This window comes from Rhinatrema bivittatum, chromosome 8, assembly GCF_901001135.1.
Source record: "Rhinatrema bivittatum chromosome 8, aRhiBiv1.1, whole genome shotgun sequence".
NCBI lineage: Eukaryota > Metazoa > Chordata > Amphibia > Gymnophiona > Rhinatrematidae > Rhinatrema > Rhinatrema bivittatum.
This window is the reverse complement of record NC_042622.1, coordinates 72,256,501-72,276,465: the sequence shown is the minus strand read 5'-3', so window position 1 is coordinate 72,276,465 and position 19,965 is coordinate 72,256,501. Positions and strand designations below refer to the sequence as shown.

Here is a 19,965-nt window from a genome sequence, read left to right as displayed (position 1 = left end):
GTACTGGGATTTTAGTAAAGCTATTGACCCTGATCCACAAAGTTTAATCATAAACTGATCAGTTTCGAATGGGCCCTAGGGTGCTTGACTGGGTTAGAAACGGGTTGAATGATAGGCAGAGACTAACGATAAAAGAAGCAGCCATCAGTGGAGTGCCTCAGGCACCAGTCTTGAGTCAGGATTTCTTTAATGCTATACAGTGACATTTTCTTTCATTTCTAAGAAAAGATATAGTTGCGATGAAGAAGGTACAGAGAAGGGCAACCAAAATGATAAAGGGGATGGAACAGCTCCTCTATGAGGAAAGGCTGAAGAAGTTAGGGCTGTTCAGTTTGGAGAAGAGAGGGCTGAGGGGGGATATGATAGAGGTCTTTAAGATCATGAGAGGTCTTGAACGAGTAGATGTGAATCGGTTATTTACACTTTCGAATAATAGGAGGACTAGGGGGCATTCCATGAAGTTAGCAAGTAGCACATTTAAGACTAATTGGAGAAAATTCTTTTTCACTCAACGCACAATAAAGCTCTGGAATTTGTGCCAGAGGATGAGGTTAGTGCAGTTTGTGTAGCTGGGTTCAAAAAAGGTTTGGATAAGTTCTTGGAGGAGAAGTCCATTAACGGCTATTAATCAAGTTTAGTTAGGGAATAGCCACTGCTATTAATTGCATCAGTAGCATGGGATCTTCTTAGTGTTTGGGTAATTGCCAGGTTCTTGTGGCCTGGTTTGGCCTCTGTTGGAAACAGGATGCTGGGCTTGATGGACCCTTGGTCTGACCCAGCATGGCAATTTCTTATGTTCTAAAAAATGTTTTAAGTTATTACTGAAGCATTATAACTCCAAATACTTGGGGGTGAGGTCAAACTGTGTTCCTTAATAAGATGTACCAGCAGTGAATCAGGAAACTGATTTTCACCTCCTTGTGCAGATGAACATAAGAACATATGTGCGTTGAGTGAAAAAGAATTTTCTCCAATTAGTCTTAAATTTATTTATTTATTTAACACTTTTCTATACCGACCTTCATGAAAAAATGTTTTTCATATCAGATCGGTTTACATGTAACAAAGGGTATAACTTAAAGATAAACAGTTAACTAGAAGCGGAAGTTACATATAACAAGGGTAAATAACTTGGGGGCTAGGCTAGTCAGAGGTAAAGGACAGTGGAACTGAAGAGAACTGGAGAAGGTAATGAAACAAAGAAACAGCGGCTTAATTATAACGTCTAAACATGGCGGGGCGTTAGTCAGTAAAGCAGCGTCCTATCTAGTTGGCAATTAATGGCTTTGAAAGGTTAGGGGAAGGCCTGAAGGAAGAGCCAGGTCTTAAGTTTCTTTCGGAAAGATTGAGGGCAAGGTTCTAGTCTGAGGTCAGTGGGCATATTGTTCCAGATGGTTGGTCCTACTGTAGAGAATGCTCGTTCTTTGGTGGATGATAGTCGCGTGGATTTCGTTGGGGGAACTTGCAGGGTACCTTTGTACGCTTCTCTCTTGTTGTGATGTGCTACTTGCTAACTTCATGGAAAGCTCCCTAGTCCTATTATTCAAAAATGTAAATAACCGATTCACATCTACTCGTTCAAGACCTCTCATGATCTTAAAGATTCTATCATATCCCCCCTCAGCTGTCTCTTCTCCAAGCTGAACAGCCCTAACCTCTTCAGCCTTTCCTCATAAGGGAGCTGTTCCATCCCCTTTATCATTTTGGATGCCCAAAATGTAATTATTTGTTGTAATCTAATGTTTTCTACAGACAGAATCAGTGGCAAAATAGCAATAAAAATGTTGTATCTCTCCAGAAACTGCAAGGCTCGAATAATGGAAGCTACCTCCCTGATATTTTGTCAAAAATGTTCAAAGTGATTCCACCTGTAAGCCACTCCTGGGCAAGAGGCAATGCTGCCCGATGCCAGACATGTGCCGTCGTAGGAAATTCAGGAAATCTGAAAGGGTCAAAGCATGGGCAAAGGATTGATTCACACAATTTTGTTTTACGGTAAGTAAGAACATGGAACAGCCTCTCGCATAATAAAATGACTTTAAGAATCTCACTGTCTTTTCAGAGCTTGGTACTGTGCTACATACATAAACTGTGCATGCTGTAGCAACCATGTATAAAACAGCAGCTCAGGACAGAAAGAACGGATGACAAGTGGAACACATCTTGGCTGCACTGTGGGTCACAGGGAACAAACAAGATGTAGTTTCCATGGCTAGACTCTGGAGAAAAATAGAGAAATCTAATATGTGACAGGAGAATAAGCGCACAGGTCGATCTAGTCAGCTCATTTTCCCTTCTTTTGCAATATAAGATGTGCTGTCATTTGAAAATGACATGAAAATATCAACAAGTAATAACCACCTACAGATCTACTACATCTTTCACATGTATAAAATAGACCTAGTACTAGGAATCGCTGTCATATCTTCAATACTGATGTTCTAATCCCATGAAATCCTTATTTCTGATTTTTTATTTCTGATTTAGAGAGATGTCAAATTATTAAACCCGAACAGTATTTGCACTCGGGGAAACACTGTCATCATTAGTCTCTCACATTTTGTAATTTTTTACTTTTTGCAAATAAAATTTCAATGAAGTGTCAGTAAGTCTCTCAATTTGTGATGACCTCTTGCATATCAAATATCAGTGACACCACTTACCTTATTTTTGAGTGTGGGTGAGAGAGTGAGGAAAGGAAGAACTAGAGGGGTCTTTTATAAGCTCAACAACTAGAGCTGCTCCTTAAGTTCAGAGATAGAAGGCCTATTGTGGAGCCAGAAGGTTTGCTAGAATCCAAACCCTCTTATGATTTTATACTCATCCTTTTACACGTTCACCAAAAACTCTAACCCCCTCCTCCTGAACTTACCATAGGCAAAATTAATTCTCCCTTCCCATGTGCAACTGAGATGTATAATGCATAGCTTTACCTTTTCATTCAGAATGAATGGTGCCAAAACAGCTGGTTTTGAGGAAGATGTTGGTTCAAGGACAACACATCACTTCATGTATCCAGAGAGTGCTGTGAATCTTCAGCCTGGGATCCACCTCGTACTCATTCCATTCAAGCTTCTAGATCTGAAATGGATGACCAGTGCCCTGTCCACTGGAGATCTCAGATTGTTAGTATTGCCGACGATGCCTTCTCACACTTTATTATATCTTCTTAAGCTACCCTGCCACCAAGTATGATCTCACCCCTTACATTTTCTTTCTTTTCCTGATGCTTTCTCATACTTTCATGCTTGTTCAGTCATTGCTACATTTTTACCACTGTTTCATGCTCATACTCTTTCTGGAATATTCTGACGTTTATTCATGCCTCAACATGCTGAGAAGATTCTCGGGAAAGTGTTGGTGCTCTCATAAAGTGAAAGTAATCTGTAATACAGAATTAGAGTGATTAACCTACAAAAATGAATGGGAAGGGGGCGGGGCAGGATTTCAGTGACTCTTCTTTAGTGAAAGATAGCGAGGAGGAGATCCCCCTGGGCCTGTAATAGCTTTTCTCCAGCCTTTCCCCATGAAGCATCTTCCCCTTCTCTTAAACAGCCCTAGCCTCTCTTATCACCTCCTCCCTACATTTTCCATTTCTTTCTCCTTTTTTCCTACCTTTATCTCTCTCTCTCTCTAGCCTCCCCATCTGCCCCTGCCTCCCACCTATTCATCTCTCCCTTCTTTCCATCTACCTCCCTGGCCAGAATGAACAGACAGATGATGAAACACTAACAGAAATGAGGAGGGAAGCTAACAAATTTGGCAACACAGTAATAATGGGCGATTTCAATTACCCCAACATTGACTGGGTTAATGTCACATCAGGACATGCTAGGGAGGTCAAGTTTCTAGATGAAATAAATGACTGCTTCATGGACCAGTTGGTCTGGGATCCAATGAGAGAAAGAGCTATTTCAGATCTGATCCTTATTGGAACATAGAATTTGGTGCAAGATGCAATGGTAGTGGAGCCACTTAGCAAAAGTGATCAAATGCAATCAAATTTGACTTAATAACTGGAAAATTACTGTTCTAGCATTTAACTTTCAAAAGGGGAAGTGTAATAAAAAGAGGAAAATAGATAAATACTAAAAAGTACAGCTGCAATGGTTAAGAGTTTACATCAGGTGTGAACATTGTTTAAAAATACCATTTTAGAAGCCCAGACCAGATGTTTTCCATGCATTAAAAAAGGCAGAAGGAAGGAAAGCCAAACAGCTTCTGGCATGGTTAAAAGGTGCAGTGAAAGAGGCTACTGAAGCCAAAATAACTTCTTTCAAAAAATGGAAAGAGAACCCAAATGAAGAAAACAGAAAAAGCATAAGCACTGGCAAGACAGATGGAAAACATTTATAAGGCAGACAAAAAGAGAATTTAAAAAGAAGCTTGCTATAAAAGCAAAACTCATAATAAAACCTTTTTCAAATACATGAGAAGCAGGATGCCTGTGATAGAGTTGGTTGGACCATTAGATGGTCGAGGGATAAAAGGGGCACTTAAGGAAGATAAGGGCATCACAAGAACACTAAATAAATTCTTTACTTTGGTGTTTACTGGGGAGCATGCTGGGGAAATTCTCATGCTGGAAATAATATGTGCTGGAAATAATATTTAATGGTGGTGATTTAGAGGAAATTAAACAAATCTTGGTGACCTGGAAGATATAATATGACAAACTGACAAACCAGAGTGTAGTAAATCACTTGGAGCAGCTGGTATATCCACCCCGGAGTTCTGAAAAAAACTAAAAATGAAATTGTAGACCTATTACTAGATATTTGTAACCTATCATTAAAATCCTCTATTGTACCTAAAGATACACAAATATTTTTAAAAGGGATCCAGGAAACTATAGACTGGTGAGCCTGACATTGCTGCTGGGAAGAATAATTGAAACAATTCTAAAGAATAAAATTATGGAATAAGAATAAAGATAGATATATTTGAATGGGACACAGCCAGGGAAGTCTTGCCTCACTAATCTTCTACATTTTTTTAAATAAACGTGGATAATGGTGAGCAGGTGAATATAGTGTATCTGAATTTTCAGAAGATGTTTGGCAAAGTCCCTCATGAGCAACTCCTCAGGCAATTAAATAGTCATGGGTTAGGAAGCAATGTCTCGTTGTGGATTGTGAACTGGTTAAAAGATAGGAAAGAGAGGGTAGGACTAAATAGTTTTCTCTAAACAATCACATGGTTCAAATCATATCTAAATAATAGAACATTTCAAGTTCAAATTAAAAACACTCTATCCGAAAAAATTACCCTAAAAACAGGAGTCCCACAAGGGTCAGCACTCTCAGCTACGCTTTTTAATATATATCTATTGCCACTATGCCATCTCCTCGCCGGACTAGAAATCATTCACTATGTCTACGCTCATGACATCCAATTAATCTTACCAATAGATGACACTATTGAAAAAACAATGGGTTTAGCCGTTATGTACCTGGACATAGTAAAGCAACTATTAAACCAAATGGAACTGATAATAAACATCGATAAAACTGAATTCATACACTTAGGGGCGGATTTTAAAAGCCCTGCTCGCGTAAATCCGCCCAGATTTATGCGAGCAGGGCCTTGCGCGCCGGCGCGCCTATTTTCCATAGGCCTGCCGGCGCGCGCAGAGCCCCAGGACTCGCGTAAGTCCCGGGGTTTTTCGAGGGGGCGTGTCGGGGGAGGGGCTGATCGGTGCAGCGTTATGGGGGCGGGACGCGGCATTTCGGGGGCGGGCCCGGGGGCGTGGTTTTGGCCCGGGGCGGTCCGGGGGCATGGCCGCACCCTCCGGAACCGCCCCTGGGTCGCGTCTCGGCGCGCTAGCGGCCCGCTGGCGTGCGGGGATTTACGTCTTCCTCCGGGAGGCGTAAATCCCCCGACAAAGGTAGGGGGGGTTTAGACAGGGCCGGGGGGGTGGGTTAGGTAGAGGAAGGGAGGGGAAGGTGAGGGGAGGGCGAAAGAGAATTCCCTCCGAGCCCGCTCTGATTTCGGAGCGGCCTCGGAGGGAATGGAGGTAGGCTGTGCGGCTCGGCGCGCGCCGGCTACACGAAATCGGCAGCCTTGCGCGCGCCGATCCAGGATTTTAGCGGATACGCGCGGCTACACGCCTATCTACTAAAATCCAGCGTACTTTTGTTGGCGCCTGATGCGCCAACAAAAGTACGCGAAGGCGCACTTTTTAAAAATCTACCCCTTAGAAAGGAAAAGCATGAATATTACACAAACCCCAGTAATTCTCAATAGCAACCTAAAAATCGATTTAGCCAAAAAAGTGCGCAATCTCGGAGTAATAATTGATAATGAACTGAACCTCAAACAACACATATCACTAAAGGTGAAGGAAGGGTATGCAAAACTCATGGTACTCAGAAAGCTAAAACCATTACTCTCGCTGCCAAACTTTCGTACAGTGCTTCAATCACTGATATTTGCAAGTACTGACTACTGTAATGCTTTACTACTCGGCCTACCCTATACTACTGTAAGACCCCTGCAAATTTTACAAAACGCCGCAGCTAGAATTCTCACTGGGAAAAGTAAAAGGGATCACATCACAGATACTCTCGCCACTCTACATTGGCTACCCATTGAACAAAGAATTCAGTTCAAAGCACTCTGCACAATACACAAACTCATCCATGACGAAAAAGCAGAATGGCTGAACACAGCACTTCGAGTCCACGTTCCACACAGAAATCTAAGATCAGCAAACAGAGCACTTTTAACCATTCCATCCGTGAAAACGGCAAGACTTACCCAAGTCAGGGAACGTGCATTGTCTCTTGCCGGTCCCATTTTATGGAACTCCATGCCCCTTGAACTTAGACTTCAGAGCAACCATAAATTTTTCAAAACACAACTCAAAACCTGGCTTTTCAAACTAGCCTTCAACAAAGAGAGTGATGCAAGCATGTAAACAAGAATAAGCGGACATGTAGCAACAAGCTCACAAAATCCAGTTACTACTGGAAATTAGCTCACCACTAATTTTAACTGTAGTCAAACCATAGGATACATCGCTATAAAACAGACAATCCCCCAATTGATTTTCTTCAAATGCATAATCCTTATAGTAAATTATATTAGTCCACATTGTTTGTTACCGAATAGTACTGGCACCACCTATGTAAATTATGATCCATATTCACTTGGATATTGGTGCACTATTGTAAACCGTTATGATGGTAAATAACTTAATGACGGTATATAAAAACTCTTAAATAAATAAATAAATAAATAAACAAACAATGGAAAAAAGGTAACTAGTGGATTGCCCCAGGGATTTGTACTGGGATTGGTGCTTTTTAACATATTTATAAAGGATCTGGAAAAGGGAATGATGAGTGAGGTGATCAAATTTTCAGACGACACAAAATTATTCTAAGTTCAATCACAAGCGTATTGTGAGAAATTGCAGGTGGACCTTGTGAGACTGGGAGACTGGGCATCCCAATGGCAGATGAAATTTAATGTGGATAAGTGCAAAGAGATGCACATAGATAAAAGTAATTCAAACTGTACACAGTGTTAGGTTCCATATTAGGAATCATCACCACCCAAGAAAGAGCTCTAGATGTCATCGTAGACAATACATTGAAATCCTTGGTTCAATGTACGGCAGCGGTCAAAAAAGCAAACAATATTAGGAATTGCATAAATCAGGAAAGTGTTAACACATTTCTTTTTCCAGAAATCCTGATATCAGAATAAAACTTTTCACAGGTCAAGGCACAGAATGTTAGGAATTATTAGGAAGGGAATAGTTAATAAAACGGAAAATGTCATAATGCCTCTGTATCGCTCCATGGTGAGACCGCACCTTGAATACTGTATACAATTCTGGTCACTGCATCTCAAAAAAGATATAGTTGAGATGGAGAAGGTACAGAGAAGGGCAACCAAAATGATAAAGGGGATGGAACAGCTCCCCTAAGAGGAAAGGCTGAAGAGGTTAGGGCTGTTCAGCTTGGAGAAGAGAGGGCTGAGGGGGGATATGATAGAGGTCTTTAAGATCATGAGAGGTCTTGAACGAGTAGATGTGACTCAGTTATTTACATTTTCAAATAATAGAAGGACTAGGGGGCATTCCTTGAAGTTAGCAAGTAGCACATTTAAGACGGATCGGAGACAATTCTTTTTCTCTCAACGCACAATAAAGCTCTGGAATTTGCTGCCAGAGGATGTGGTTAGTGCAGTTAGTGTAGCTGGGTTCAAAAAAGGTTTGGATAAGTTCTTGGAGGAGAAGTCCATTAACAGCTATTAATCAAATTTACTTAGGGAATAGCCACTGCTATTAATTGCATCAGTAGCATGGGATCTTCTTAGTGTTTGGGTAATTGCCAGGTTCTTGTGGTCTGGTTTGGCCTCTGTTGGAAACAGGATGCTAGGCTTGATGGACCCTTGGTCTGACCCAGCATGGCAATTTCTTATGTTCTTATGTTCCTGTCTCTAGGAGCAACTTTTAAAATGGCAGATTGCCTTGACCAAGAAAATCTGGCATGAAACAAAAACTTCCTCTTTCATGTGGATTTATTGCAAAAAGTTCAGCTCTAACAGTAAACTCTAAGAATTCATTTGCTCAGACACACTCTACACAGGCAGCTCGTTATATAATTTTCTTTTTTTTTCTCTGTTTATCATTTTACAATATTTAAACAAAGATTACACTTTGTGTGAAGAATATAAGAGATTATGACAAGAAATTTAACAACCAAAGCTTCTATAAAGGTAATTAAAGGGTACAGGAGTAGATTATAAACATGCCCCCCCCCCCAACTTCATATCTCGAACCCATAAAGATAACAAGGGAGAGTAATTTCTAGCATGCATTTAAGGAGATAACAAAATCACTATCCAATCAAGCAACAGATAGACGGTTATTACAATCACAGTACTATTTTCTTAGATCCTCAGATAATAATCATTGACAGTGTTTTGCCTTCTGCTATTTAGGAATTGCTTCAAATGGTCTGGGTTAAAAAAAAAAAAAAAAAAAGGTATTATTAGAAATTTTAACGACACATCTGCATAGATAGCGCAGTTGTAGCGTCACCCCAATTGCATTCACTTCAGGTCTCATAGAAAGAAACAATTTTCGTCTAAGTTGCGTTGGTCTTGCCAGTTCAGGAAATACTAGAACAGATTGTCCTTGATAAAGTACATTTAAATTTTTGAAATAAGCCTTCATTATAAGACTAAAGTCCTGTTCGGAATAAAGAGAAACAAATAGTACGGCTCTTTCTATAACTTCTGGATCTGAATTTTCCAGATATTGGGTTAAATTAAGGAAATCAGGCCTATTCTCTACTACATTTTGAATGTTACCAGTTCTCTGTACCAGAATGCTGATTTTCTTTACAGGAGGTATCTGATCTAAAGGAATTTTTAAGACCTCTTGAAGATATTTTGTTAAAGTTATAATCGGTAATTCACCCATAATCTATGGGAAATTCAGTAATCTTATATTCAAGTGCCTTAAGAAGTTCTCAAACGCCTCTAATCTTCTTGAGGAAATCAAAGTGTCCCAAACAAGACTCGCAGAGGTGTCTTGCACTTTCTTAACATCCGTTTTAATGGTCTCAGTAACTTGCACTTGGCTCTTGCAATGCTAGTTGGTTTTCCTTTGTGACTGAGTCCAATTTCTTCCCCATTGCTTCCTCTCGACAGGTTTGTTCACAAAATAGCTTAGACGTACCTGCCCACCAGGTCCCACAAGGAGTCTAACGTGACAACCTCAGGTTTGGAAATATCCTCTGTCCACGAGTTGGTCATTTCGGGTCCTCTCGCCATGTCTCTCTTCTCTCCTACCAAGGGACCAGCACCACCAGCCTCTCCCCTCTCCGTAGGATCCTCAGACCATGCGACCCCAGGAGTGGATAGCTCTTCCGGGTAAACGCCAGCGTTCCTGGCTGGCTGAGGTTGTTTGATGATGTCGTCATCCTTCGCCTGCGCAGCGACGGTGATACTCGGCAGGGAAGCCAAGGGAGGTTGCCCGGGATCAGGAGGGCTCAGTGAGATTTCCCTGGGCGAAAACGGGTCTCCTCTTCCCAAAGCGCTAATGGGGCTGGAAGCCCGCAAATCCTGCATTGGAATGGTGAACTCTGATATCAGTCTCTGCTCCGAAGGAAGAACGGACTCAGCCGGGTAAACCCTTATCTTCCCCTTGCATTTATGTGGCATCTTTCTTGATAATTATTTCAACCAGAATATCTCAAGTTGATTTTTAAGGAAAATTAAGAGGAGCAGCGTCTGTTCAAATCGACATCTTGAACTCCCCCTAATTTTCTTTTTTTATTACACACACATAAACAGCCATTCAATACATTATTCTTTGATTACCCATTTCCTTGCATCATATTCTCATGGTATCATCACCTCATAGAGCCAGTCATGGATTGGTTTCTTCCTTCGTCCAAAGATATACTGATTAGTAATTAGTATGTTGTAAGCTATAATACGCCCCTTTCCTCCATCTTGGATCTTATCCACCATTTTAGATCTAAGGACAAGATGTCTTTTTGTTCTCCATCATAGATGAGAACATAAGATATGCCATACTGGGTCAGACCAAAGGTCCATCAAGCCCAGTATCCTGTTTTCTGTTTGGGTTTGTGGGCCCTGGGCCGAGGTGAGAGGTGGTACCGCCCAAGGGGAGGAGCCCCGTGAGCCTCATCATCGGGAGGCGAGGTCTCAGCTGCTGGAAGAGAGGGACAGCAGTTACTGGAGAGAGAGAGAGAGTGACACTGCCTGCGGAGCAGGGAGTGTAGTAGTAAAGTCACACAGATACCGAGGTGCCAGGGAGTCTGTGAAGTGGGGTATACCCACAAGAGGATTCCTCTGTAGAGGTGATACGGCAATGGTCTGCAGAGCAGGGTACGCTGGTGAGGTTCTCAGTAGAGATGATACGGCAATGATCCGCAGAGCGGGGTACACCGATGAGGGTTCCTCAGTAGCAATGATAGACAGTGGTCTGCAGAGCGGGGTACTCACAATAAAGATGCGATGGTTCCAGCGGAAGCCCCAGGGAACAGGGCAGGCAGTGGTCCAAGGCGCAAGGCCCTCTGAGGAGCGGATAGCCAGAGACGAGGAGGGGGCCCCCGAGGAGTGGGTACTCGGGATGTCTCATGCCGAGGAAGCAGGAACTGGAATGGAAGTCCATAGAGAGCAAAGCAGATTCAGCAATGAGGGAACTCGTTGCCAAGTCGTAGGCAGGCAGGGCCAGCCGGCTTAAGAGTCCATGGAGAATGACGTCATCCAGGGGGGACACTGTACATAGCCTTTTCTTATTGTTATTGTTGTTCATCCCCCTCTCCTAACTTATGACACCCCCAGTTGAATTTTCCAACTAAACTTTATAGTATATTATTTGTTATTTTTTATTTTTGTTGATTGTTCTTTGTAAAGGCCATGCCTATTTATACCTTGGTTCAAAGTTACCTGTAAACCGACACGATGTGCAAACGGTTGTCGGTATATAAAACCTTTTAAATAAAATAAATAAATAATTCACAAGTACCTGGCAAGTACCCAAACATTAAATAGATCTCGAACTACTATTGCTTATTAATTAATAGCAGTTTATGGATTATTCCTCTAGGAACTTATCATGTAATGTTTTTCACTCAACTGAAAAACATGCTTATCTCCTACAAAATGGGGAACTATTGCAGTTTAGTTTTTGATCTAATACTCCAAGTGTGGGCTTAAAACAATTCTTGATTTCAGACAGTCATGGCTTAATCCTTCATTTCTTCATCAGATCATAAGTCTTTACATGCATGCAGAAACAAATTGATTAGCTCTGTTTTCTCTTCCACAACATTACTGTTTGCAGAACTGCCAAGTAATGAACACCCTAATTCACCCAGAGTTTTTTTTTTCTATTCTAATTCCACAGAAGTATTAGGAATGGATAATAAAACCAAGAATTTCATAATATCTCTGTATCACTCCATGGTGCAATCATATCTAGAGTATTGCGTGCAGCTCTGGTCACATCTCAAAAATGAAATAATTGAACTGGAAAATATACAGAAAAGGGCAATCAAAATGATAAAAAGCATGGAACAGCTCCCCTATGAAGAAAGGCTAAAGAGGATAGGACTGTTTAGATTGAAGAAGATATAGGTGAGGGGATATATGATAGAGGTCTATAAAATCATGAGTGGAGTAGAATCGGTAAATGCTAATTGATTGTTTATTCTTTCAAAAAATAAAACAACGGGATACTCGAAGTTTTTTTTTTTTTTCTTTTGTAATTTAAACTTTTATTGAGAACAATGCTGTTCAACAACAATCAGCATAAATGGTCATCAAACCATCATCTCAGCTCATTTCCAATTATACATGTCCATCCCTATACCCACTATTCTCCCTCTCCCCCAGGAACAGAGCCTCCATAGTCATATTAATAATAATAGTGATAATAATGCAATGACATAAGAGCAATAGCTATAATAACAACGTTAGCGAGAAGACAATAGCTAGGACAGTTACTCAGGTAGATGCGGAAGGACACTGCCAAAAGTAATAACAATGGTACATGTGTAAGTAAGGTTAATAACAGTTGGTCTCGCCTCAACCGTCCAAATCTTGACACTTGAACAAAGTATCATGCATCTAAATCAGGTAAATGCAAAACTATGACTCCCCCACTAGGACACAAATGCTTGCCATAGTTTTTCAGATTTAGAAACAGTATTGTACTGCACAACATGAATCCGAGCCAAGCGGTAGTTTTTATGTTGTCTGTGAAAAGGAGCAGCCAAGGTGGGAGCTAACGTACATTTCCAGGCTGCTGCAGTCTCGCACCTTGCTGCTAGGACTATCTGCAGGCATAAATTTTGCAGAAATCCATCAGTATCTGGAACTGGAATATTTAATAAAACATATTTAGGGTTGCACACTTCTTTCAGCCATAGAACTTCAAGCATCCATGAGGATATCAATTTCCAGAACACCGCTATTATATCACTGTGGCACTCAAGTGGTCAATGACTTGGACACGGCCAGAGGAACCATATTCAGACTCTGCTGAAACTTCAGTGCATTTATTTACAGTGCCACACTTAACACAGTCAGGATTGGCAAACACAGTTGCAAACACACAGACTATTCTCTAGTCTCAACTAACAAGGCACTTCCCAGAAATTTGCCTGTTCTCCACTCTCAGTAAGTTACACACTAGGCACTTCCCAGAAGTCTGCCCATGTTCACAGTATCTCTTAGGCACTTCCCAAAAGACTGCCTATCTTCCGGTTCCATAGGCACTTCCCAGAAATCTGCCCGTGTTCACAGTATCTCTTAGGCACTTCCCAAAAGTCTGCCTACCCTCTCCCAGAGAGAGGTCTAGAGCTCTCACTCTCAGACAGGAGCTGAAGCTCCCAATCCCAGATCCACAGGGCCCATCCTCTCCCCGCTGGCTCAGCAACTTATCCTCCACTGTACTGGGCACACCCTCCAAGCACCTCTCGCCCGGCATGGTCCCACCCATAGCCATTCTCCCTTTAGGGGACACTAGGGGTGCTGCCTCAGAATCACATGACCACCAGATAGTTCTCAAGATGCCACAGCCCCGCCAGCCTTTATCATTCCCATGTGGATACATCTTACTCAATCTCTCAGGCATCAGATACCATCTGAGTAGGACTTTGTATCCATTTTTCACCAAATTAGCTGATATAGACCCCCTTACTTGTGTAAAGAAAAGATAGATCCCATTCATCCTCAGACAAAGCATGGCTAAAGTCCCTTTCCCAGGGCAGAATATATTTTGGGGTGACGTATAATGCAGAATTTAACAGCCCATATAATTTGGAAATAATACTTTTCAATGTGTCTGCCTTTTCACAGTAAATTTCAAATAGGGTTTTCCCCCATTCAACCAAGGCTCCTACATTTGCTGATGCCAACAAATGTCGCACTTGAGCACAGAAGAGGAAGTCATTTGTGTGTAATCCAAACTGTTGAGCAAAATCGGCAAAATTAAAAAATTTGATCCTCCGTCAGATGTTCCACCCTAAATAAACCTTTATCTTTCCACTCAGAAAAAGTCTGCAATGAAAGACTAGCATGAAAATCCCTATGATGAAAAAGATGCATAGAGTAGAAATATATTCGTTGACCCACTAATTTACCACACCATTGAGACCATATTTTTAAAGCATTTTCTAAAGTAGACGGCATATTTACTAATTGTCTCCAAGTATTCTGAGGTTGCCATAATAAAGCTTGCATAGGCAAAGGGCTGGATTTTAAGAGTTAGGCGCAGGCGTAGATTTGTGCGCGCACAGTCTACGTAGATTTGTGCGCGCACAAATCTACGCCCGATTTTATAACATGCACGCGCAGCCGCGCGCATGTTATAAAATCTGGGGTCGGCGCGCGCAAGGGGGTGCACACTTGTGCACCTTGCATGCACCAAGCCCTAGGGGAGCCCCAATGACGTTCCCCATTCTGAAACTGGAGTGGCCTCGGAGGGAACTTTCCTTCCGCATCCCCCTCACCTTTGTTAAAGAAGTTACACCTGCCTCTGGGCAGGTGTAGGTTGTGCGTGCCGCGCGCGATCCCCCAGCCTAGAGGCCCTATGGAGACCTCTGGCTACACCCCTGCCCTCGGGGTAGAAATATTCAGTATCTCAGATTTTTCTAAATTAACTTTAAAACCAGAGACTGTGCGGAAATGTTTCCATTTTATGCATTACCCCCTTGAGAGAAGTATCTGGGCTAGACAGTGTGAATAAAATATCGTCTGTAAAAAAGAGATAACTTTGAATGAGCAGAACCAACTTCATCAGTAGCAAAAGGTTCTAGAAAAAGCGCAAACAGTAGCGGGGATAGTGGGCACCCCTGTCTAGTACCTCTACCAACCAAGAAACTCTCACCATATCCACTATTGACCATAACACAAGCTTGTGGGGCCTTATACAATTTTTGGATCCACCCAAAAAGAATCTTCCAAATTGCATCCTCTCCATTGCTTTGAAAAAAAAGACCAATGCACCATGCTGAATGCTTTTTTAGCATCGACCATCAGTAAAAGAGAGGGAAGCTTTTCCTTTTTGACCCACCAATCAAGATGAACAATTTTGCACATGTTATCTGCCGCCATTCTATTGGGGATGAATCCTACTTGGTCTGAGTAGATTAAAGAAGAGAGAACCAACTTTAGTTGTTCGGCCAACACCCTTGCCAGAATTTTTAAATGCAAATTAATAAGTGAAATGACCCTAAACAATCCACACTGTTATACCAGCTAAGTTAGCACTGTTATACCAGCTAAGTTACTTCCTTTCAAGAAGGAACCACCTTCCCTAAGATGATTAAACATTACCGATAAGGGGTAGGCTAAAAGATGAGCAAAACATTTGCAATAATTGGCCAAGAACCCATCTACCCCTGATGATTTCCCCACTTTGAGTAATTTAATAACTTGAAGTAATTTGCTGTAGAAATTTCACTGTCTATATTGTGGAGGTGGACCCTTAGCCTGAGGTGGAGTTGACGCTACCCACGGGTCCCCACCATCGGGAAGCGGAGCAGAAAGGGAAGCGGAGGCCGTCTGGGGCTTCGCCAATACCAGCTCTCGTTCTCCACAGGTTGAGCCCTTGGGTACCGGGGCCAGCTGATCTTAGGCCGGCAGGCCTCCGCGTGGTTGATCCCATGGAGGATGCTCGAGGCAGCAAGCCAGGAAGCAGTGGAAACACGGTCTAATGGAGCTGGATTCAAGACAGGGCCTGGAACCAGTAGCCCGGACAAGCTGAAGCAGGCTAGGAGTCAGGAACATGTTAAGCCCGGGCTTGTAAATAGGTGAAAGCCTAAGAAAGGCCAAGTCTAGATAGTCAGCTGAAGGCAAAGTCAGGTACAAGCTGGAGTCAGGGCAGGCAGCTAGAGACAAGGTCAGGTACAAGATGGAGTCAGGGCAGGTGGCCAGGATACGCAACAATCTAAAAATGAGTGCTGTTCTTTTGTTAGGGTAGGCAGGGGAACTGATACCAAATACTTTTCAATATCTACCTCACATATTGCGCTGTCCTTGTTATACAACTGAGTGTAAAATTTAGAAAAACAAATTCTAATGTCAAGGAAAGTAGAGACTATATTACCCTCTGTGTTACGCTTGTCACCTGCGGGAGGCACGCAGTGTGACCCTCTCACCTTCCTAGACGGAGCTCAGCGCTCTCCTCTCCGTCGTTGGTGGCAGTTGGCTGCTGGCTCCGACATCAGGCCCCTGCCAGTGTTCCTGGTCCCGCCATGCTGCCTGGAACCTCCAGCCAGGATTCCTCCTTTGGACAGGCCGCCGAGCGCACCGCGCCCCCTCCTAGACACGTGCGCATCCTTGATCTTTTTAAAGGGCCCGCAGCGGGAACCTAGCCGCGGACCTGGATGCTGACGTCACCACTCTGTGTACTTAAAACCATGGCAGCGCTCCTAAGCGTTGCCTTTGCAACAGGTCTCCTCAGTTCCCTGTTGATCGAGTACTCGTTGCCTTCAGAGATTCGTCTCAGCCTTGTGTTCCTGTTTCCTCATTGTTCCTGGTTCCTGTCTCTTCGTTCCTATCCTGCTCCTTGCCTCGGATTGACTTCACGGATTTGACCTTGCTTCGCCTGACTTTGCCTTACGTCTTTCTCCATGCCTGACCTCTGCTACGCCTGAGCACGCCTGCCTTCTCCAAGCCTGACCTCTGCTACGCCTGACCACGCCTGCCTTCTCTGTGCCTTGACCATTGCTACGCCTGACCACGCCTGCCTTCTCTGCGCCCTGACCATTGCTACAGATAACCTCACTATAGACTCTTTCTAGTTCAGAGTTCCAAGTTACTTGCTACAGTCTCCTCAGACCGCCAGCTTCCATCCGAGTCTCTCAGTGACTTCTCTGCCTCTATCCTCTGGACTTACAAGGCTTCGGCCTTCCTTTGCTCAAGCACCCTCTGTCTCTCCTTGTTCCTTGGTGCTTGGGTTCCAGTTCCGTAACCCGTCTTGGATAGACTTACGCCACCTGCTGGCTGCTGTCTCTGGGCTGAACCATCTACCTTCAATCACCTATCTCGAGGCCCGCCTAAGTCCTGCCGGTCCCGGCACCCAAAGGCTCAACCCGAGGGGAACAAGGGCTGGTATAGGTGAAGCTCCAGTGGCCTTTAGCTTCAGCCCACTCCACCTGCTGACGGTGGGGACCCATAGGTCCTTACCTACAGGTTGTGTCAACCCCACCTCAGCCCAAGAATCCACCTCCAGTGCAACACTCTGCAGATTTAATCTTTGCTATATGACTCAGAGTCATCAAAGATTTTAATCAGCCGGCAAGATACCTCCCAGCTTTGTTACCCCCTTCCAAATGTGCCTGCTGAATCAGCTGTAATTGATAAGCAATGGCTTCAGTTTCAAGTGCATTAAGTTTGTCTCTGGCAGCATTTAATTGCCCGAGTGTTTTAGAAGAGAGAATGGTTTTGTGAGCGAGAGACAAAGCTTCAATCTTGTTCAGGTGATTGGATTTAAGTTTCTCCTTGTCCTACTTTGTATAAGATGCCAGGGAGATCACTCTACCTCGAAGAACAGCCTTGAAGCACTGCCATACAGTAATAGGAGAGATACTTCCTGACTATTCAGTTGAAAGTATTCTTGTCTGGTATCTTTCAGCATATTATATATAGCATCATCTTTTTTTTTTTTTTGTAAATACGGTTTTTATTGTTTTATCAAAGGAAATACAACTCAGATGGCAGTCTTGCTCTTCACCACCATCCTATAAAGTTACAAAAACTCCCGTATAAACCTCATACAGACCCACCCTAGTACCCACCCTCCACCCCCCTCCCTCCCGAGTCCCCCAGGGATTGTCAGACTCCTCAACAAGAGCCCAGATCCTTCACCAGTCCATAATTCTGAGCAGAAACAAATCCATATAGAAAATCACCATTCAGTCCATAGAATTCACTTTACAGTCCCTCAGTGAAAATCGAGCTTCGGACACGCTGTGGTAGAGATTGCAGATATACATCCCATACGTCCAAAAAGCGCTTTCGGTGACGTGGGGATAAGCGCATAGTTGCGACATCTAGAATCATCATTCGATGGAAGCAGTTACGCCAGGGGTCAGGAACCTATGGCTCGGGAGCCAGATATGGCTCTTTTGATGGCTGCATCTGGCTCGCAGACAAATCTTTAATAAAAAGTAAAAATTTAACAAAATCCCCCACCCTCCTGACGCCCCAAGACCTCCAAAATTAATTTACTACAACCCCCACCCTCCTGACCCCCCCAAGACCTGCCAAAAGTCCCTGGTGGTCCAGCAGGGGTCCGGGAGCGATCTCCTGGACTTGGGCTGTCGGCTGCCAGTAGTCAAAATGGCGCCGACGGCCCTTTGCCCTTACTATGTCACAGGGGCTACCGCCGCCATTGGTCGACCTCAGTGACATAGTGAGGGCAAAGGGCCGTCGGCGCCATTTTGACTACTGGCAGCCGACAGCCCAAGTCCAGGAGATCGCTCCCGGACCGCTCCCGGACCCCCGCTGGACTACCAGGGACTTTTGGCAGGTCTTGGGGGGGGTCAGGAGGGTGGGGGTTGAAGCAAATTAATTTTGGAGGTCTTGGGGGGCATCAGGAGGGTGGGGGGTTGTAGTAAATTAATTTGGCAGGCCTTTGGGGGCGTCAGGAGAGAAGGGGGTTGTAGTAAATTAATTTGGTAGGTCTTGTATGGCTCTCACGGAATTACATTTTAAAATATGTGGCGTTCATGGCTCTCTCAGCCAAAAAGGTTCCCGACCCCTGAGTTACGCCAAGTCCAATATGAAGGAGCAGAGACCTCTCGCCAATGCAGTAAAATCACTTTCTTCCCCACTAAACAGGCCTTGTGGATAAGCAAGCGAATTCCCCAACCTCGAACGCGTAAGGGAGAGATGCAACCAAAGAGAAGCCACAGGGGGGACACCGGGAGAGTAACTCCCAGCAAGCCCTCCAAATAATGAACCAGCCGGGCCCACATACGGTGAACCGATGGGCACTCCCAAAATGCGTGAGACAACGTGCCCCGCACGTTGCCACAGCGAGCACAGGCGGGGAAGGGTGAAATTCGTAAATGAAACGCCCCCTGCGCCGATATATAACTTCTCCGAAAAAATTTATATTGCATCTCTCTAAAGTATGAGTTCACTGAGAGTTGGGAAATTCGCCGGAAGCCAGCTTTGATTATATATCCATTAATTACAAACAGCCCGTCACTGTTCCACCTCTGAACTAAAATAGAACAGGTATCCACTTCAGTCAATTGTTTGAGCCTTGTATAATATCGGGATAAGGAAGGTACCTGCTCCCGGGTAAGAGAGAACAGAGAATCCAATGCGTGGAAATGCGAGGGCTGCCTAACATCTGGTGGAAGCAAATGTACATAATGTTTCAGCTGTAGGTAAGAAAAAACATTGGCTTTAGGAATACCATATAACTCCCCAAGTTCGGCAAAAGATAATAACGTCCCCTCAGGAGAAAGTACATGGCCCAATAAAGAAATACCTCTTGCACGCCAGCCCTGAAATACCGCAGTTTGAGTACCCGGGGAAAAATCGGGATTCCCCCGAACTGGTAAGAACCATGCACTAATGCGCGGGGCGTTTATGAAGCGCGTGAGCCGGAGCCAAGAGGTCCGAACAGGGCCAATTATTTATTTATTTATTTATTTATTTATTATTTTTATATACCGACATTCTTACATCCGATGTAAATCATACCGGTTTACATTAAACAGAATAGCAGGAAATAAATTTCCATAGTCTAATACAATGAACATTTCTAATTAAAATTGTTAACAAGTGAAAAGAAAAAGGTAAAGAATTGGAATAAAGGTTAAATAACAGAAAAATATAAAAGATTTTTTTTAAAAGCACAAGGGTTGCACGAATTAATACATTCCGCCCCAGATAGCTAGGTACCGAACTGGCTGGGGCTTGTAGTACAAAATGTAGGGACATAGAGGC

The 19,965-nt window shown here is 43.4% G+C and overlaps 1 protein-coding gene across 4 annotated transcripts in view; it reads left to right on the top strand.

Annotated features, from left to right (window-relative positions):
* The window catches only part of LOC115097252 (CMP-N-acetylneuraminate-beta-galactosamide-alpha-2,3-sialyltransferase 2-like), a 70,342-nt gene that overhangs the window by 31,205 nt on the left and 19,172 nt on the right, over positions 1-19,965 (top strand). For 3 of the 4 annotated variants that reach the window (XM_029612899.1, XM_029612900.1, XM_029612901.1), the window contains exons 3-4: positions 1,799-1,995; positions 2,946-3,125. In XM_029612899.1, coding sequence (XP_029468759.1) covers positions 1,799-1,995; positions 2,946-3,125 — 377 coding nt within the window. The remainder of the gene's footprint in view (positions 1-1,798; positions 1,996-2,945; positions 3,126-19,965) is intronic. The other variant, XM_029612902.1, reaches the window with a different exon arrangement.